General features: G+C 37.9%; 1 protein-coding gene, 1 long non-coding RNA gene and 1 pseudogene across 2 annotated transcripts in view; 1 reads left to right on the top strand and 2 right to left on the bottom strand.

Annotated features, from left to right (window-relative positions):
- The window catches only part of ENTPD7 (ectonucleoside triphosphate diphosphohydrolase 7), a 38,582-nt gene extending 20,877 nt beyond the window's left edge, over positions 1 to 17,705 (top strand). Inside the window, 6 exon segments of the mRNA XM_006925890.3 lie at positions 1,737 to 1,870; positions 5,268 to 5,434; positions 7,549 to 7,873; positions 9,775 to 9,860; positions 10,689 to 10,850; positions 12,266 to 17,705. Of these exon segments, the coding sequence (XP_006925952.1) occupies positions 1,737 to 1,870; positions 5,268 to 5,434; positions 7,549 to 7,873; positions 9,775 to 9,860; positions 10,689 to 10,850; positions 12,266 to 12,497 (1,106 nt within the window). The 3' untranslated portion in view covers positions 12,498 to 17,705.
- Positions 5,452 to 7,294, bottom strand: LOC112474099 (annotated as a pseudogene).
- Positions 17,706 to 18,339: 634 nt separating the features above from the next.
- LOC107196698 lies at positions 18,340 to 21,815 on the bottom strand. The gene is made up of 2 exons (XR_001518136.2): positions 21,741 to 21,815; positions 18,340 to 20,807 (listed from the first exon to the last, which is right to left on the bottom strand). It is a non-coding gene; the product is annotated as an uncharacterized LOC107196698 (long non-coding RNA).

The following is a 21,815-nucleotide window of genomic DNA, read 5'->3' as shown; positions in this document are numbered from 1 at the left end:
TTTTTCCTGATTGGATTTTTAAATGCAAACCCCAGATGTATCATTTTACCTTTATGTACTTCAGCATATATCTCTAACAGAAAAGGAGTTTCAAAACAAAACAAAAACATATTCACAATGCCACTTTCATACTTAATAAAATTAACAATCCTAATTTGTAATAGCTATCGAACACCTAGGTAGAGACTTCCCTGGTCGTCTCAAGAATATTTATTTATAACTGCCTTATTCAGATCAGAATCTGAACAAGGGTCACAAATTTCATTTGATTGATATGTTTCTTAATCTATAACAGTTACCCTTCCTCCACCTCTTTTTTCAAATCATTCATTTAAAAAAAACCCCAAAAACTAGTCACTTCATAGAATGAATTTGCCATGTTCTAAATTTGGTTGACTGCATCTTTATGAGGTCTTTAACATGTTTCTCATTCCCCCATAGGTTCTGTAAACTGCAGATTAGATATAGAAGCCTGATTAGATTCATAGACAATCCTTCCACAAGAATAAATCACAGATGGTGCTGAGTGTTTCCTACTACATCACATCAGGAGTCTGGTTGTGATGTCTGGGTATCCCTGTTTTAGCCATATTAATACTGACCAGATGTTCAAGGTTCAAGTATTATCAGCCTGACCTAATCTATTATAAAAATTCCCCATGTACTTTTCACCTAATGATTTCATAGCCAGTTATAATCGTTGTTTAGATCTGTTTATTTCAGTAGAAGATGCAAAATGATGATTTTTCTAATTGTCATTCCTTCTGCATCTAACAGCTGAGATTTTTATGAAATGAAAATTTCTTCATCAAATATTTGGTTATCCTGAAATACTGCTCTTATAGTGAAAGACAGAATAAATCCTTGATTCTCTCCCTTTATTTATCAAATTTTTGAAAAATGAGTTAGTGCCATAGCTTCCAAAGGTAACCAGTGAAGGGGTTTTTTTTGTCTGTTTCAGTATTATGATGAACTTGTGGATTTTAAAGTATTTGATACATAACAGTCCATCACATTATTATATTTTTGATGTTCAGAATTGGCCAGTAGGAGCACCTTCAGATTGGCACTTGTACCCTTTTAACATGATCTCAGTAGCCTTATATTTCCCTTACTGTTTGGCACTCCAGCGTATTCCATGCTCATCTTGTATGTTTTTTACCCTAGACCTGGCATCAACCTTTTTTTTTTTTTAAGAAGCTCTGGTTTCTTTTGGTGGCAAATGATATTTGGAGGCTGTGGTCTAAATACCATGGGTGCTCATTGCTCCCAGATTATCATTGCTTCGAGGCCAAGGAAATGTGTATATTTTAGAAAGAGAAAAATAAATCATGAGTTCATAGTGATATTTCCAACTCATTTTTAAGATTATAAGGTTATTTAATGTCTTTGATTTTATATTATATCCTTTTCCTCTTATGCTAAATATTTATTCCTAAAGCTATTAACATATTTATTTGCTTTATTCCATAATATATGTTTAATGGTTTTAAAATAATGTCAATAATATTACCAATAAGACTACTAGAATGTGGTTTTAAGATATTCATTTATTTTGTCATTAAGATAATTTTCATGTTTTAAATCTCTTGAAATAATTCTTCTCTGTGTAATATACAGTTGATAGATTAATTTCTTTCAGTTTGCTTTCAGTTTTTTAAGGGATCGCTGTTTTTTCTTTTGACTTAATTTTGGTTTTTAAGTACTAGACCCCTCTGTTCCCTTATTTATTTCAGAATCAGATGCCGAAGCTTCCCAGGAATTGGCAACAGGACGCAGAAGGACAGTAGGGATACTGGATATGGGAGGAGCCTCTCTCCAAATTGCTTATGAAGTTCCTTCCTCAACCTCTGTCTTTCCTCCAAAACAGGTATTTTACCTTTTAAGAAAATTCGGTTGCTAGGAATATCAGTATTTGTGATGGAAGGTCACTGTCTCTGGATTTAGACCAACTTGCCAGGGTCCAAATATTTGTTTAGATGCTCGCTTGCTTGTGTTTTCTTGAGCAGATTATCTCTCTGAGCCTTCATCTCCTCATATGTAAAAAAGGAATAATAATAGTATCTAGTTCATAAAGTTGTGACAATCAAATACCACCATTTCTGTAAAGCACTTGGCAAACCGCCAACTATATAGTAAATGTTTAATATATTTTAGCAATTATAAGTATACTGCCTATTTCCTAGGGTTGTCTGAGGGTTAAACATGACAATGCGTGTAAATCGCAGAGCACAGCATTTGATACACACTTGGTTGTTAAATGTCGTTCTCTTCCCCTTACCAATGATCCCATTTTTGTGCTTCTAATATTCCTTACCTGACAAGAATGTAAAGAATGTACTTTGAGAGAGAATTTTTATCATAGTGAGGGAAAGAAATACAGACACTCGTGAGCACCTATTATGTGCAAGAATGAGGCATGTTACACTGCCCCTCAAAGCTTGTAATCTGTCAGTGCAGACAGCTTGCAATAACAGGCCAACCATGACAATGTGCTGTCGTTTGATGTGAACCAGGGTTTCTTGTCCTTGGCAGTATTGACATTTAAGTATTTGTTGTGGAGGGCTCTCCTGGCATCATATGATTTTAGTAGCATCCCTGGCTTCCACTAGATGTTAATAATCTGCCTCCCTCAACCAACTCCCAGTTTTAACAATTAAAAGTGTCTCCAGATATTGCCAAATGTCTCTCGGGGTGTAAAACCTCTGGCTGAGAACCTCTGGTCTAAACAAAGAGCTGTGGCACTCTGGAAACTGGCAGGGTCAACTCATTTGCAAAGGCTTGAATGGGAGCCATGCCAGCTTCATGGAAGGTAATATATTTACCTTCTTGGATGGTGGTAGATTTTTGCATAGTGGAGATTGAAGGCCATCTGCATGGAGGGAACAGCATGCACAAAGGCACTGAAAAAGCAGCAAAGAGCCTAGAATGTCCAAGGAATGGTGAGTAGCCTGTTGCATTACAGAATTTTAAGTGTGACAATAGGGTAAGGCTGGGAAGATCAGATAAAGTTAAATAGTGAGGAATCTTGGGTGCCATGCTAGGGGATTTGTCTTTTTTATCTGTAGATAGTGGGGAACCAGAAGATGTTTAGGAGTGAGAAGTCATATTGGCCTCAGTTTCATCACCTATGAAATAATTAAACTCTAAAGGTCCTTTCTAGCTCTGAATTTTTGACTAGGTTAATTGTGTGGCTGTGATCTAATCAACCTGTTTTTTAGGAAAATAATTTCGATGTTAGTAGGAGAAAGAGATGGGAGGAGGGGACAGATTTCAAGGGTAATTTTGGAGTAAAAAAAACCAATGTAATGTGGTGGTGAGGATAGGACAGGGAGGGACGGTGAGTGATTCCCAGGGTCCAATTTAGAGACCTAAAGGGGAAAGTGAGAGACCACAGGGGAAAGGGCAGGGTTGATGCTAAGCAAACCAAGATGGTCTGAGTGGTTTGGATGAGAGCATCTTTTTGGTCTCTAGCTCTGAAGTCCTACAACCAGTGAATTCAATTTTGGGTATGTTGAGTTTGAGATATCTGAGGGACATATGTGTCCAAATATCTAGCATGACTATTGGAAATATGGGTTTGGCATTCAGCCGAGAAGTCTTCTAGGGTTGGAGATTTGGGGAACTAGGTTGGGAGACTTTTTAGTCTATATGTGTTAGTATGTATTCAATAGATAAAATGAAGGCATGGTTCTGATACTGAGGAATAGGTGACAGGTGGCACTAGGCCTTAAAGTCTTAAACAAATGACTTTGTGTGTGTGTGCAGATTTAGAAAGCAAGAAATATACTTGCAAGCAACAATTAGATGTACATATAGCAATGTAATATATCTTAATAATGGATCTTAGTGCTTGATAAAGAAAGAAAAGAAACAACGAGATGTAACATAACAGCACTTCCAAAAACTTAAATAATCGTAAATGCCTACTGTATTTTTTGTACATTTCACAAAGTTGTGCACATTCACAAAATTATATAACCACCACTGTCAAATTTCAGAATGTTTTCATCACCCCCAAAGGGAAACTCATCTTCATTATCGGTTACTCAACATTCCCCTCTCCCCAACCCTGACAACCACTAATCTACTTTCTGTCTTCATGGATTCATCTATTCTTGGGTATTTCATATAAATGGAATTATACAAAATGAAGCCTTTTGTGCCTGGCTTCTTTCACTTAGCAAAATGTTTTCAGGGTTCACCCGTGTTGCAGTTCTTCAGTTCCTTTTTATGTGTCAGTACTTCAGTTCCTTTTTATGGCTGAATAACATTCCGTTGTGTGAGCATGCCACATTTTGTTTGTCTATTCATCAGTCAGTTGACATTTAGGTTTCCTGTTTTGGGCTATTATGGATAATGCTGCTGTGAACATTCATGTACACATTTTTGGGTAAACCTGTTTTCATTTCTCTTGGGTATATACCTAAGAATGGAATTGCTAGGCACAATAGCATTTTCATAAATTAAAAATAAATACATTCAAACAATAATCCCATTTTGCAACAATACTTACAAACAAATATCACACATTGAGCACATTGGAATGGTTGCCTATAGCGGGGAGCAGAAACAGAAGTGGGTATGAGGATAAAACAAAAGTGGGGCTTTGCCATAATAATGTGCCATGAACCGAGGAATATACAACTTCTGTATCTGAAGTCAAAGTGAATGAATGAATGAATGAATGAATGAAAGGAAGGAAGGAAGGAACAAAGAAAGAAAAGAAAGAAAAGAAAGAAAAGAAAATGAAAGAAAGAAACTTTTCATTGGAAATATAATAAAATTGAACTTTCCCAATTCCAAATCTGTCACTGGGAACATTGAGACTTCCTGAATAGTTTTAGAAAACTATAGTTTTAGAAAACATGAAATAGATCTCATGATGATCTCCTTAATTTATTTTAATCAAAGGATTTTGTTTCTGATTATAAAAATAGTACATTCCCATTTTGGAGAACTGGAAAATCAGAAAAGTACATGCAAGAAAATAACAACATCTGTAATTATTCTACCTTTTATATAACTAGAAAGAGAGTATTTTAGTCTCTAATTTGGTATTTAGTCTCTGATTTGTTCTTTTATACAGTCTTGTCCTTTCATGTCTTTGTTTAAAATAATGCTATGAGGATGAAAGAATGCTTCAGGATATTTTAGAGAGTAGTCATAGCAAAGTCAAACAAAGCCTGGCATATTAACAATGTCATAGCTTTCTAGAAATCAACCAAAACTAAACTTCCCTTTTTTGTCTTTACATTGCATTATAGGAAGAAGCTGCAAAGATCCTGCTGGCTGAATTCAACCTGGGTTGTGATGTGCAACACACCGAACATGTATATAGGGTTTACGTCACGACCTTTTTGGGTTTTGGGGGCAATTTTGCCCGGCAGCGCTATGAAGATCTTGTACTGAATGAAACTCTTAACAAAAACAGGTATGTTTGACATGGAATCTGTGCTTCTAAATAGAGTGTCATCAGGCTGCAGATATTAAAAAGAAATATTCATATACCATTAAGATACACCCTTGCTTCCTCTTTCTTCCTGACCACCCTTCCCAGTGGGGTAGCATCTCTTAGAGACTCTCCATTAGTTGTCTCACTTGATCTGGGTAAGAATGCATTCCGATCTCTGTTATTGAGACTCATAAAATACAGCAGCTTATTGTGGTGACCTCTTACGGTGTCTCACTTCAGATGTCGCAGGATTAAGTGAGATTAATTAAATTGTGAATTTTAATATGCAGTATAATATAGCTCCTAGCACTTCTTTCTACATGGAAGTGCTTAAGATACGTGTTTTGAATTACAGTGGAGTTTGTGTGGGAATTTGGTACTATAGTGCCCTTAAAAGATAAAATGCATGTGTAGTCAAAAATTAACTTTTAAATTTTTCTCTCAGGAGAGCCAGTTTTTCCTCTAGCATGGACCAGATGCTAGATTCTTCATTTGAGTAACAGATAAAGTAGCTAGACCATAATGTACAAACAATTGTGGGGTTTTTGGTTTTTTTTTTAGCATTTAAAATTATTTTATCATTATGCACAGTGAAGAAAAGCATGATAGCAGAGTTCTTTTCCACCATAAAATTATTTACCCCCATTTGCTTAGATAGAAACGCTAGTGTGAAGAGGTAATAGTATATCTCTTTTGTAATAATTTCTCTGGAACAATCAACTGTTTTTGTTGGGATCACGTTAAAGAAGATATTGTCTCATAAGTCTTTTTCATTTGGATAAGTCTCAACTACTAAGAGGTCAGGGTACTTTGGGAGAATCCTGTTATCTCAGGTGATTGGCGAATGCATTAAAATCAAGCAGTGTGTTTGTATTCTGAAAATACTCTTAAATGTTGCTTAGGTTGTGGAGCTCAGATCGCTTCTGGTGGCACTATGACATCTGAAGAACAATTGTAATGAAAGTTTCACACCAATTTTGTTATGTTCCTTCTTCATTAGCTATTGTGCTTTCTTTTGTATTTTCGTCCTTCAGTGTTCTGCTACTCTTTTTCCTTTGTCTGCTATTTTCTGCTGCCTCAGAACTTGCCAGGCTTCATCATCTTCTTTGCATGTATTGGCATTTTCTTGCCATGTATCTAAGTCACCTAATTCAGAAGGGTGATTATTCATCTTGTGTAGCTGCTAATCTATTAGAGAAACCTGTGCTTCTTGAGATGTCAAAACTTAATTGTTCTCTCTTCTAAGTTTTCCTTATAGTTGGTGTTTCATCCTTAAAATGGGTTCCAGTTATTCCAAAGCATTTTGTTGTGTTGCCACATTCCCCTTCCCTTCTTCGGTCTTTATATTTGTGGGTGCGTCCTCATCCCAGGAAGTCCATTCTTCAATGTCTTTCTGTTTAGGAAATGATGAATAATTAACTGCAGTTTGACAGAGTTACTTGGTCTCATCCTGATTTCTGTCCTCTGCAAGATCTGCATATTAATCTCTTCAAGAATGAGAATATTGTTGCTTGGCAGCTATGGAGTGTGATGGCCATGGTGGGAATTAAACCTGCCCGTCCCCTCTCCATGCAGAGCCAGGCATGTGCTCCATCAGCACAGAAACACTGCCACAGAAGCACTGCCATCGGCGCCTCAGGAAACTTCCCCAGTCCCTCCCACTTCACTTCCTCCCAGTTGTTGTTTTAAACATTAGAACCACATTCAGCAGGGTGAGATCTTGGCCTTTTAAGAGGCAAGCTGGAATGAAGACCAGATGGAGGATAGCAGATTCATACCTCCAATTTCACTTTACAGTGAAAATATACATGTTGACTAAAAGGTTGAATAAAATTGATCACTGGCGTATTTCTCTCTCTTTCTTTTTCCTTTTATTTATTTATTTTTTTTGCTAAATTGAATTTGCTTAAGTCAAATGTTCATGTGACTCAACTATATGGCAATACTCCATCCTTGTTTCTGGGATGTCATGTAAAACAATAGCAAGATGTTTGTGAAGCACATTCTTAGAACCAGTTTCTTAAACTAGGAGTTTTTTAGAGTAGGTTGAGTACAGTCGTGATGTGTTTTGTTTGTTTTTGTCACTGCGACAGGTTGCTGGGCCAGAAGACAGGTCTGAGTCCTGACAATCCGTTTCTGGATCCTTGCCTGCCTGTGGGGCTCACAGATGTGGTGGAGAGGAACAGCCATGTCCTGCATGTCCGAGGAAAAGGAGACTGGGCCACTTGTGGGGCAATGCTGAGCCCTCTGCTGGCTCGCTCGAACACCAGCCAGGCTTCACTGAATGGCATCTACCAATCGCCAATTGACTTCAACAACAGCGAGTTCTATGGTTTCTCTGAGTTTTTTTACTGTACGGAGGATGTGCTGCGCATTGGTGGCCGCTATCACGGGCCAACATTTGCCAGGGCTGCTCAGGTAAATTATTATTAAGGTGACTCATGCCAGCAGTGGCTCTTTATTGGATGCTCCACGCACTGTGCGAAAAGCTTTGCATGCATGGTCTCACTTGGCTCTTCACAGAGCCCTATGAACCCTCATTTTACTAGTGAGGAAGTATATTTAGAGAAGTGAAGGAACCTGTTATACTATACTGCCTTCCGATTCATTAAGCTTAGGCTTCCAGGATATCCTATCACCCAAATCATCACTCAGGTCTAAAATTGTTGTAGCAGCTAATAGTTTTTCCTCCAACTTACCACATTAAACATTTTTTAATGTTTAGGGCCAAAAAGTGTCATCTTTAGGTATTTTTCCCCTTACTGCGTGTTCACAGTTGTAATGTGCTTTTGGAGATGTCACATGGTTTGGCAAGTTCACTTTTATTCTCTTGGTTTGAGCTATTAAAAAGAGGGTCACTCAGCATATTAGAAAGATGTAAAAATGTGCAATGAGGGTAGAAGTATTTAAATTTAAAATGCAGCAGAAGTAAAAATTCACTTTGAGCATATGTAGGACTTAAGCATCCTGTGGTCTTAAATCATTAGATACCTGGACAGGTAAGAGTTCAGCTAGCTTTCTGTAGTTCCTGTTTTAATTTAGATTTGTTACTTTGAATTTTTGTATATCTCTCTGACCTCCCTTTTATCAGAGAAACTTATGGGAAGAATCTGTTCTCTCTTATGTTTTTTATCCTTTCCTTTCTGCTTTCATGTAATTCTTTAGGGTTCTCTTGGTGAAGACTCCCAGTAGAATAGTGTCTGCAGTATGTGTACTATTCTGTTCCCTAAGGGCAGTCCCTAAGAAATATTAAGGCAAACTTAGTTTGTATTTGCTTTTTCCTCTGTACCCTATATGAGGAATACACTCATACTCTCTTTTTCCCCCCGAGTCTAGGTCTCCCTAAGTATTCATGGCCTGAATCTTTCTCTCATTTTAAAGCTTTTTCAAATGCTATTCCTTTGAACACCAAAGGGCTCAGGTTATTACTTGCCCAAATTGGTAGTGGCTTGATATCTTCTCTTTCTCAGGTAAAGAGATGATCCTTTTCCCTCACTTTTTTTACTTTGACTCTTGTGTTAGCTTCGTAGTGACACCTTCCCTGGCCACCCTATCTAAAGTTGTAACCTTCCCCAATATTACCTATTTCCCTTTCTTGCTTTATTTTTCCTGTTAGCATTTATGTCATTTAATATACTCTATATATGTACGTGTATATGTATGTATGTATGTGTGAATGGATGTATATTTGGTTATTGTCTGTCTCTCACCACTAGATAGTAAGGTTCATGAGAAATAAAGAAATTGCTACAGAAATTTTTTTCTGTTTTATTCACTGCTGAATCCTCTTGGCACCTAGAACAGCATCTGGCACATATGAGACATTCAGGAAATGTTAGTGTTCTGAACAAACCAAAAGGAATGATTCCTTTGGTGAGAATTACCACATGGAGATGGGACGGTAGGTTTCTGACCATTCTGTTCCATCTGTTTTACCTGCTTGTGTCAGTTTTACAGAGTCGAATGAAGCTGTCTTCGGCTTTTTATGTTGCTATTTCTTCATCTTAATCTTACATTACTCTGAAGACTTAAGAGGCTCAGGGGTCATGTCAGGCTGGGTTTGTACTAGACTTAGAGATGATAGGAAAAAGAGTATTTTCAGGCCACTCAAGTCACCCAGCAGCCTGAGTTCTAAAACTTGTGTTGCACAGGACCTGGTGCAGTGTCCAGTTAATAAATATGCCATTTCTGTTTTCCTTTGTCAGCTAGTAGACACCAAGTAACTTTAGAAATGGAACAGCTGTGACTGGGGGTGGGGGGGTGAGTTACAGAGTTTGCCTCCAATTTCATGTTGCACCATTTCTTTGTGGTTGTTCCAGGATTACTGTGGCATGGCTTGGTCGGTACTAACTCAGAGATTCAAGAATGGACTTTTTTCATCACATGCAGATGAGCATCGACTCAAGTAAGTAACTTTCTTTTCCTCCTTAGATGGGGCCTTAGACGGCAGATTATAATGAAGAAGAGGGAGTGAGCAATAGTATAGATTGGATTTTATGTTGAAGGAGAAGTTGATTATTTCAGATTTTGATTTTTTGAGAGATAGAGGCCAAATAATGTTGTGGGGGTTTTTTTTTGTTTTTTGTTTTTAGCAAAGACAAGGAAAACCAGTGGTTACTAGAGTTTTCTCCAATTGGTGGCCTTTTTTTTTTTTTTTTAAGTTTTTATTAAAATATCAAAATGCAGAAAAGTAGAAATAACAGTAACATAAACCCTCATGTAACTATCACCCAGCTTCAACAAACATCAATATTTTGCCAGTTTGGTTTATCGGTCCTCCTATTTTGTAAACATTTTAGTTAAAAAAAATTTAAACATAAACAAAAATATTATAATGGACTTATGTGTACCCATCACTCAGCTTCTCTACTAACAGTTATCAACTCCTGACCAATCTTGTTTCATTTATTTTCCCACCTACAATTCCTCTCTTATCTTAATTAGGTTATTTTGAATGGGCCCAGACTTCCCTTAATTACATATGTAGATATTTCAGCGTTTTCTCTAAAAAAAAAGGAAAACATAGCCATAATATTATCATTGCATAAAGTGTTCTTCACATTTGTGGTAAGCATTAACATAAAGTAGGCTTAAATTTGGTCCCACCTAGAGGCAGGGGAGCTAAAGCTGGGAGAGAGATTTTTTTTGACATCATATCCAGTGGGAGTTTGCAGAGGAAAGCATTAAAATTTTTTCTTTTTTAAAAAAATTTTAATTATTTTTCGTCACACAGATATCAGTGTTTTAAATCGGCTTGGATGTACCAAGTCCTTCATGAAGGCTTCCACTTCCCCTATGACTACCCAAACTTGCAGACAGCCCAGCTGGTGTATGACCGAGAGGTTCAGTGGACGCTGGGAGCCATTCTGTATAAAACACGATTCTTACCACTCAGGTAAGGTGGACTAACCAGGCTGGCGTCTTAAGCTCAGAAGATGTTAGTGCCTCTGAAAAGGTTTCTTAAGTGACCCCTACCCCTCCGCCAACAAACTCCCTTTAGTACTACCATATGAACTGCTGTTACTAACCAGACATGTTGAAACAGAAAGAAGATTGAGAATTATAGGTCTGGAGTCTGTTCCTCAGCTTTGCAATTTCAGAAATTCGTTATTTGTTGATCCACAACAAATCAATCATTAGGACTGAGTGTTCACTAACCGCTTCCAGGATCCTGACTGACAAACTAAAATGTCATTCTTAAATAACCCCGGGAAACACATCCGACTAGAGAGCTGGGGTTGGCAGTCTGCACAGAGCCGTCTCTTCTAATGAGCAGAGCTGCTCTGGAGATGCGTCACTGACTTGGGAGACTTTTGGTGGCCCAAATTCGAACAAAGGACATAAGATGCTTCTAGAGGGGATATTTTCATCAAGCAATGGTAGCCTGATGTCTTGCTCTTGTGTACTGTAAGATATTTGGGATAATCTTTAGGAACTTTCTCTCTGGCATTATTGCAGATGAACTAAAATGAATTCTTAATCTTCGGTGCCTGTTTTACTGAACTCAGTGCAGTCAGGAGCCAGGCAAGTGATAGAAGTCGGAGAAGTAGGGAACTGGAGAGTGCGTGCCCTACCTGAACTATCGATTACTGTCATGCAGAAGTGCTGTCCCAGCATTGCCAATTCTCATTTGTCAAGAGAAGACAGAAGTCCATGTTTTATATGTGGCCTTTTAGTTTGGAGAGTCACATTTTAAAAAAACAATACAGGTGAAACAAAACAAAAACGGATCTGGTATCTGGCCCACCAAAGAGCGGCTTCTGTTCTAGACAGACCGCTGCGTTTAGATTTACATGTCTCTTAATTTTTGTCTAGATTACAATACAATTGATCGGATGACAGCTTTCTTTAGTATAACCTAAATCCTCAGTAAGCAGCAACTTTTTTTTTTTAAAGATTAGATATACTCTGATTTCTTGACTGGATCCCGGGGCCACCCTATTCTCATCGGTACCACATTTACGAACTATATAGGCCAGAGTGGTATGGGGCCACCGTTAAGACTAATGTTACAGGTGATCAGTTTTGTCTTATTATTCATTTTTTTCGCTTCCAATTTTGCCCCCAGATTCTGGAGAGTGTAGACCTGTGAGGCTTCCTCTTTAGGCTGTGGAAAGGAAGGTACAGGAGGAATCATACAGCAGCCCTGGGGCTGAAGACGTGCTTCAGCTTTGCTTGCTCTGTGGAACTGCCATCATAGAGTGTCTTTGTGGATGGAATAAATGGGATAACATCACTGGGCCTTTTAAATCAGCATAAAGGTTTCTCTCTGAAACTAACATTTCTTTCCACCTTTAAATTCTTCCCTAGGGATCTACGACAGGAAGGTGTCCGACAGGCCCATAGTAGCTGGTTCCGTCTCTCCTTTGTCTACAACCATTATCTCTTCTTTGCCTGTATCCTGGTGGTGCTACTGGCCATTATCCTGTACCTTTTGCGACTACGCCGAATTCACCACCGACAAACTCGAGCCTCAGCTCCATTGAACTTGCTATGGATTGAAGAAGTGGTGCCCATGATTGGGGTCCAGGTGGGGCCATGAGGCTGGGCAAGGACTAGGGAAGCTCAGGTACCCTAGAGTTGCTGCTCATCGAATTCTACCACTTTCTTGTTCTGGCCTCAGATGCTGCTTTGCCTGACCTTGTGAATATTTGGCCTGGTAATTTCTACTTTAATATCTACGTTCATTTCTTCTCAATCTCCAAGTCCTCTTATCTGAGAGAAGCTGTAATTTAGTCTTGTGAAGAACTAAATCATGAGAGATTGGTGCTAACAAAGGTAACCAACCTTAGTCCAATTGAAGCATGCTTCTACTCCTTTACCTGAGAGGCCTGGTGTGTTCCTGGGATTTAGACTTTCCTCCCTTCGCTAAAGCATGCAATTTGGGCACACTGGAAGCCGGGCTGAAACCAAACTTGGAGCATCTGATACAAAGCCGAAGACTTTCTAGCAAGTGCAGCAGCCCCTTCTTTCTCTGTAACAGAGATATCATTTATGTGGAGATCCACAGCCTTTAATAGGGATCCAAGATAATTTGCAGTTCAGTGGAACAGATAAGAGTTTCCAGGCAACCAAAATAACAGCTCCTTGCTTATTTGACAAAGAAGCCATTATGAGTGTGGTCCAAGACCCTTGACATAGTGTTGCTGATGTTAGTGATTTTAAAAGGTTAGAACCCCTTCTAAATGAATGGTCCCTTGAAGATTTTGATAGTATCTTTATCTGATGTCTGGTATGACCAGGATAGAAAAGTTTTCCATGTGCATGTGCCTCACAGGCTGTTTGGGCATTAAATTTTTCTTTTTGAGCCTTAAATGTGCTTGTAGGATGGAGAAACTGTGATGGGGATTGGAGACCTGGGTTTGTGTGATTTCAGGTTACTGTCCTCTAGGCCTATTTTTATGAGTCCTTATACAGAAAGATTCAAAAGAGTTTATTTCACTGCTGTCATCAATATGTAGTTTGGGAAGGGACGTATTTGGGTTGTTTTTAAAGATGGAAAGAACAATATTAGGATAGTGAGCAAAGGCAATAAAATCCAAGCTCTTATTTATTTATTAATGTTGTTCTGAGAAATAGAAATTTTCTTAATTTGACTCCTGGAATGTCTGAAAAGAAGCAAATTCTAAACTTTGGAATAAATAGATAAATCTGTTAATAAGCCATCTGGCAACTTTCAGAACCTATGTTAAGAGCTTGATCAATTACAAACAGCATTTCCATTAATGAGGAAAAGAGGAAAAGCCATAATAATTACATTTTCATCCACGACCCTTTAGGAGCTTTGCTCCTCCTCCACATTTAGCCTTTAAATTGCACAAGGATTTCTTATTCATCAAATCCCACCTTCTCCCATGGAATCTTTTTTATACTTTATCCTTCTCTATGTGTAGCCTTGAATGTCCTGCCCAAGAATATATTCCCAGAGTTGTAGTAACTTTCTTTTCTGTTTTGTCACCTTTGATTTCTAAAATTAGATGAGAAGGAGAAATGGCCCCTGGCTTTAAAAGAAAAAAAAGTGGAATTATTAAAATGTAAATTCCATACTGAGAGCAGAAAGAAGTTAAATGCTTCATAAAACAGAGGAAAAAGAAATCAAGATCTTCCTAGAAATAAACTGAGATGAAAATAAGTACACTGACTCTTGGTTGGTGGGTGAAAAGGTGACAAGTCCTGAGTTGTTTTCAAATTCGATTAAGATGGATCTAGCAAAGAATCTTACAGTTTCCTTTGGAAATATTTTTTATCATTAGGGCTTACATCACAGTAATTTCCTTTAATTTTTAAGACTTCTAATTTGCCTTGCTTTTCTTTGACTTCTTATCCTTGAGTGAGCCTTCGCTTTATGAATGCTGCTTATTAATCATGTCAAAATATGTTTTTGCTAGCCATTACTTACTCAGGTAACTCTTTCTTTTCTCTTCACCTTGGTTTCCAAATAGTATTTTTGGTTTCTTTGGAGGTCTAGTCAGTGAGCTAGTGAAAAGCTACCTAATTGGCTAACAGTGATCACTTTGTGTGCTCAAAAATGAGGTTGAAGCAGGGAGGAGGTGGCGATTAGTCCAATTTGAAAGCTGCTATTCGTAAAGTTATTCTTCGTCCTGGTTATAATAATAGCTACCATTTCTTAAGCACTCATTGTGTACCAGACACCGTTAAGAATTTTATCTACATTATTTAATCATTATGACCACCTTTCAGATTGATATTACTGTGTTCTTTTTATAGTTGAGAAACTCAGGATACCTATGTTTATCATTTTTTTCAATATAAATTTATTTCATAGTCTTAATTTATTTTTATTAGTCTTTGAGTTTTTGTTTAGTGTGCTATATCCTGTATATTAATATTATAGGATCTCAGCTTGTCTTTATTACCATGAGCAAAACTTCTCAGAGTTCCATGGTTTAAAAATAAGAAGGACAAATTTTTATCATAGCCCTCAGAAAAACTGAATATATGCTCTTGGTGTTGGTTTCTGTGCTTCTTCCATTGTTCTCAATTAATGATTTTAAACAAAATTTCATTAGAAACAGAAGCCATTCATTCCTTGCTAAGAGCCAATTACTTATATATATATTGCTTTTCTTGATGAAATATTCTTGCTTATAGAGTCAGTCTGTTTTGCCTTTAACCCTCTTTTAGCTCTGTTTTTAAAGATTTTAAAAGGTTTCATTTGTTTACATTTCTGCATTTGAGGTTCCCCTGTGGATATAATTTTGGTTTCATAAAATTCACATTCCACTGGTTACTGTGAATCCTGCCAACCAGTCTTCTTGATAACAGCAACAATGAACCTGAACTATTTTGGTACTTTTATTACCTGAGACAGGTCACAAATGTCAAAATCAGAGTCAGTGGCTTACAGGAGTGCTGTTTTGTCTTATGATGTCATTACCTATCACTTTTCTCTGAATTCTTGTTAGTAGATCATAATGACAATATGTGTAATACCCAATTATATGGCATTACATTCACTTAGCAGTTATCTGTAAGCGAGATTATACCATCTTTCTCTCTGTACCTTAGTTCCTTGAATTGATTTTCCTTGGTCGAGGAAATTTTCATCACTTTCCAGCCTTGTGTTTATTTTGACTCTCCCCTCCTCAGCCTAAGTGCTTCCTTTAACTTCAGAGGCCTTAGGCGCAGTCATTAAAATGTGGTCGAGTCTGCCATATACTTGCTAAGGCAGTCTTTTTAGGCATTAACATTTGTTATCATATTCATATTTACAGTTTTGAAATAACTTTTACTTCTCACTAGTATTATCTAAATTAGATGCCTCCCACCCCACCCCTATTTTCAGGAGTGAGACATATGGATGGTCTGATTAGGGGAAAGAACAACAGACTTCAACAGCAGACTTGCTTCTGGACCTGGCCTCTCTGGCTCTGGGATCCCAGGCAAGTCGCTTGCCCTGTCTGGCTCATTTTTCATCTATAAAACAGGGTGGCTAGACAAGATGATCCGAGGCCAGTTCCAAAGGGAAAACCATTGGCCTAAGGAACTAAAGGCAGGAGAGAATGTAGAAAAGTGATATAGTTTCAGGAAGAGGATTTTGGCCTTTGGTTTAGAAGATGAGGCTGCCCCAAAAGAGCCAGTAGTCATCTCCTACCTTGTCTATAGCCCCTGACATTCCCTGATAGGAATGGAGTTTCCAACAGCAATCATTATATATAAATTTCAGAAGATGAGATTAAAGCTGGGATTTGAGAGATCTTCTGGCTAATCCTCTTGGTTTTATGGATGATGAGATTGAGGCCCAGAGCAGTAGTAATATGTGCAGTCACAGTGAGTGGCCTCGTGGATCCAGTTTTCTCTCTTCTCTGTACCACACACACACCTTGGATAGGTGCAATGAAATGCTCATTGATAGAATCTTCCTGCAAGATTGTGTGTTTCAACAGAATCTGCCCTTCGTAATACAGCTGACTGCAACTAATGATGCCCAGTCTTTACAACTGCTGCTGATATTCATTTGTAGTTGCTTTGCTCACATTTAGGAATAAAATATGAAAGAAATACTTTGTTAGAAATAGTACCAAGGTTTCTCTACATCTATTCTAGCTTCTGTATTTAATACTTTTAGATTTTAGATGTCTCTTTTAAACAACTTGCTTAATTTTATACAATTTTCCTAACCACAGCAATCAAGCAATTCATGTGATGGTTGCAATCTAAATTATTTAAGGTATAAATGCCTATTAGATCTACCTCATTAAGGAATGTGGTTAAGTCTTGGGCAGTTCCCAGACTCCCTTATGAAATGGAGTGCTGTTTCTTTTTGCTGTCTTTAAACCTCTTTTCAAACTAATTCAGAACTAGTATCTAATTTCTCTTTTTGCTGTGGCATGTAATGTAACTTTAGTTGGGATTAAGAATTAAGGTGGAAGTAACAGTGGATGTCTCACATTCTTCCAAATTTTTCTCTTAAGATTATGCTAGTTTCAGAGTCCCGCCACTAGGGCCATATGCTGTCAAACTTGTAATGATTTTGTTGTTACAAAAAATATTTCTGTTAAAAAATGAAGACTCTTTTTTAATTTAAATCCTAATAGACTTCCCTTGTATTATCACCCAGTGTTCCCTTTTGCCCTAATATTTGTTTGTCAGGACTCTTATTAGATGGATAGAGGAAGAATACATCTGTTGACCATTTTGTTTCTCTGGAATTCTGAGCAATGAGATCCTTTTATTTGTAAAATTGAATCATTACTCATACTATAAGGGCTTTCTACTTTTAAGATGTATTCAATCATTGCTTGCCATTTTTTTTAAAGAAAACAAAGTTAAAAAAAAGTCTGAATCACAGATGTTTTTAGCCATGCATGTATGATTCAGGAAAGCCTCAGGACATGTGGGCTCCTGGGGCTCTCCATCGTTAGTGCAGCCACTCGTATGCCTTTTAGTGACCTACTCCTCCCACTCCACTCCAATGAGGTAGCCCTGATACTTTCCTGAACAACCCTCCTACAGAGCACCTGCCGGGGTTTGGCCTATTAAGACTAGTGGTGGTGAAGGCTCTGCCCCTTATTAGCTTCGTTAAGTCTTTATAAACAATGATCCCAAATACTCTGATTTCTGGTATTTCTGTCATTATGTTGTGCTCAAAATTCTCATTCCACTAGTCCTCTTTCGTTGAAGCTGTGAAGTGTATGCCTTGTCTTCACTGTTTCTGCGTTGAGCGATGGACTGTGCAGTTGAAAGCATCTTTTTATTATGATCCACAACTATACACTCCCTTCTTGCTAAGGCTGGGGGTTGCTAAGATTGTACATTTTTCTAACATTTCACGTTAAATAATTTTGTTGAACAGTTATTAAAATTCGGATACTGTTAAATCAGTGTCGAGCAAAATGTGCAATGCATATTAGAGGGGAGGCATTCCCCTTATGCAGGGACATGGGCATCTATGTCACATATGCCAATATATAATCCACCATTCATTCCAGGACCGGAAGGATTGCTGTGGATAAACTGGTTATCTAATCTTATGATCATCAATGTTGGTCTTTGAAACCAGCATCACTTTAGGCAGTAGCTAATCGTTACCCCTGCCACAATGGACAGCATTTGTAAGTGTAAGTTAAAGACAAAAATATTCCAGGTTGTTTACAAAAACCAGGTGTTTTAATTTCCTTTGATGTTTTAAAAACTGACAATTGTTGAGACCTTTGAAAATATTAAGGGAAATTCACTTAATCTTCTCAGCACTTATTTTGAAAGAGGTGGCTGGGCCATCAGTCTGTAATCATACATTCATGCATTATTTGGTACGTGTCTGGTACTGGGAATAATGCAAATAAAAATAATTCAGATAATTTCCATTCACCAGGAGCTCGCAGATAGGCATAATACAGTTATATAGCTAAATACGAGACCTGTTTTTTCCAAATATTCATCTTTAATAAAAGAAAAATGAAGTAAAACATCTGAAACTTGAACTTATTCATTGCTTTGTTGAAGGGAACCGGAAAGGCATTAGCATATGGTTTTTTGGGTTGGACCACACTGCCCTCTGCTGTTATTTAACTAAGGACAACCTTTGGGGATCAGGAGATAGTATGGGAACCTACCCCAGGGACTACAGTTCCCATTTTAAAAGAATTCTGAAGAGGTATATCCCATTAACATGCTACAACACAGCAGGTTAAATGAGATAGGGTGGGGTGGAAATTCAGAGGGAATGAGAATAAGTAGTCAAAACTTCTAAAGTAACTAGGCTATGAGGGCTTAGGCCAATGAACTTGCCTGCACATTGGAGTCACCAGGGGAACTTAGAAATAGGCCTATTACTGCTTCCAGATACTGTAATTTAATTGGTCTTGGGTGAGGCTTGGGCTTAGGATTTTTAAGGATCTAAAGTTGGGAACCACTTCTAATTATAGCATAAGCCCCAGGCTCTGAGACTTTCTAAAATTCAAGGACAAAGTGCCTACTTCTGTTTTGCCAGGAACCACTTGAGAATGGTGCATTCTAAGTCACACTGAAACTCACAGAATACTGGAGTTGAAAGGGAACTGAGATCACGTGGTCCAGAGACTGTAAGCAGGCAAGCCTTAGGTCATTTTTGGCTCCCAAACATGTTACCACCTGCGTAATATGCCCCAAATTTGAAATTAGTTGCCAGCACTTAATTGAGAGCTTTCCCATAAAAATCTAGGTGTTTGGCTTCTTTAAAAAAAAAATCAGATCTGACAACCCTGGATGTGCAGAGCAGCAATATGCCAGAGCTCAGCAGTGGTTCAGCCTGTTAGCTGGGGCACTACTTTGCCACCGTCTCAACCAGACTGACCCTAGTGGGCATCTGATTTGGTCCAACTTACTCTTGCCTGTTGCAAAACTAAAAACTAGCTTTTTGCAACTTTGGACCATCGCTCCAGCTTTGCAGCACAAAAGCAGCTCATTTCTCCTGCATGAGGTCTTCAACCTGTTGAGAAAGGAATCTTGCTCTCTCCAAATGTTCTCCAGCTAAATACCCCCAGTTCCTTCAAGTATTTTTTGGGATATGGGTTCTGGACTCCTCACCATCCTTGTCCCTTCCTTTGGATACTTAGTGGTAAAGGTCCTCCTTAAATTTGGTACCTGGAGTGAAATGCAGCACTTGCACCGAGGTATTCTATGGCTGTGAAATTTGTATTGATAAAATCTGAAACACCACTAATTTTGATTGCCGTCATCATCATTTTGTTGGTTTGTGTTGAGCCTGCGGCCAACTAAAATCCCTGTCTTTTTTTATATGAAATGATAGGAAGCCAGGTTTCTCCACCCCAAACTAAAATAACCTATCTAATTTAAATGAAGATGTTATATTTATAACCTGTTTAATTTCATCTTGATCATGTTACTCTGGAACAGTTTGGAGCTGTGACTGTCATCTATTAGCAATGTTGGGCTGCTCCATCCTCAAATCTGATCTGATGCCTTCATCCAAACACTGATTTAAAAATTAAGTTGACTGAGACAGAGCTCTGTGAAATATCAAGAGACTAAAATCACACTAAATTCATTAATCAACAATTTGTTTAAATGTCTATGGCCACCTCAAGGCCACATTTTATTCATCCATTAGAAAAATTTATATTATCTATTCCATTCATCCGACCTAGCAATGTAACAGCACTATGTAGGTGATTGCCTGATGAGTCCAAGTGGGTTACTAGTGATTACCTCCTTTTCTAAGTACCTATAAACCATTCTGCTGCACACACATCAAGCTTGTCACAACCTACCCTTTACCTATTTTTGAAAATCAGGATACTTGGAAGACACTAGCTCTTTCTTGTTGAAGGTTACGTGGCTGCTTTAGGGTGTGCCAATTCTTCCCTTTGAATCTTCACCTGATGAAAGTGAAGGTAAGGTTTCCGCTTAGGCAGAATTCAGGACTCAGGAGGTGAAGAGACAGAGATGATGTATGTAGAACCAAGAGCATGCCAACATTAGAAACCTGAGGAAGCAGCAAATGGCAGATATTTTTTTTTCCCTACATTAAACCTGATTTTCAACATGACAGATTTCAAAGGGAACTTTCAGTGTAACCATACTTGATGACATTCTTGATCCTGTGACTGTCTCAAAAACAGGCAAAGAATTTTTAAAAACTTGGCCAATTTGGAAACCACTTGATAGGCCAAGGTCATTCTCTTAGAAAAGGTCTTGTGCTCTCTGATGAGCTCTCAAAAGCACAGTTTCAGTCCTATGAAGCCTGATCCTCTTAGAATTATTTTGGGACTCTGCGGAGTTCGTTCATGAGCCAAAGGGCAGCACTGAGCAGAGCCAAGGAGCCCGACTGGTGAGTGGCAGCCAAAGGAGTTGGGACGTACATCAGCAGAGTGCTAATGCCCAAACCCACCTGTTAGAAGAAAGAAAGCAATAAGCAAAGTACATTCAGAGCCAAAATGACTGAGTGTGGACAACCAGATACATAAAACTCCATATTCTCCCAGCAAAACATTAAAAGTATATTTTTAATTTCACAAGTAAATATGCTTACAATGAAGGAAATTCAAACAAAGCAGAAAATCTAAAATTTCCCTTAATCATCCTTCATCCTGTCCCAGTTTACCTCCCACAAGTAGTCACTGTGATCAGTTTCTACACACTTGTACTTATGTGTAAATATTTTTAGAGAATCATATAGTTTTGTACTTTTAAAAATATATTGTTCTGTCACTTGCTTTTTTTTTTCACTTAATAATACATGTCTTGAGGTCTTATTAAACTGCTATACAGTATTCTAAAGTATAAATTTACCATGATTGTTTATTTATCTGTTTAGGTGGTTTTCTAATTTTTCACCATTACATCAATTCTACAGTGAATTTCCTCACAGATATATGGCTCTTTGTGAATTAGAATATCTCTAGAATAATAAGTCAATTTGCTGGGCCAAAAGATTATACATTTAATATTTTAAAAGATACTGCCAAACTGCCCTCTGCAAATGCTATACCAACTCATGCTCTCACCAAGAATATATGGAGGCATCCATTTTCCTATACCTGAGCCAATATTATTTTCATTTTCTTTCCAATCTAACAAGGACAAAATGCCATGCATTGTTTTAATTTGCTCTTCCTTGATCATGAGTGAGACTAAACAGCTTTTCATATTTATTAGCCATTCATATTCCTCTTGTGAGAATTATTGATATCTTTATTTTATTTTCTAGTTACTAATTTTCTAGTCTATTATAAGTACTAAAAATATTTTTTCCTAGCCTGTTACCTTTCCTTTTTAACTTTGTTTTGGGGACACCCCCAGACCAAATAGAAGTGGTTTATACCTGGGTATATGCCAAAGCTAGCAGAGTCACTGCTGCCATCTTGGTCCTTCGAGGAAGAGGAATTCTCTGAGAGAG

This window comes from Pteropus alecto, unplaced genomic scaffold, assembly GCF_000325575.1.
Source record: "Pteropus alecto unplaced genomic scaffold, ASM32557v1 scaffold88, whole genome shotgun sequence".
NCBI classification, from domain to species: domain Eukaryota; kingdom Metazoa; phylum Chordata; class Mammalia; order Chiroptera; family Pteropodidae; genus Pteropus; species Pteropus alecto.
Note: the sequence above shows the minus strand (reverse complement) of the source record. Positions and strands in the feature narration are given on the sequence as shown.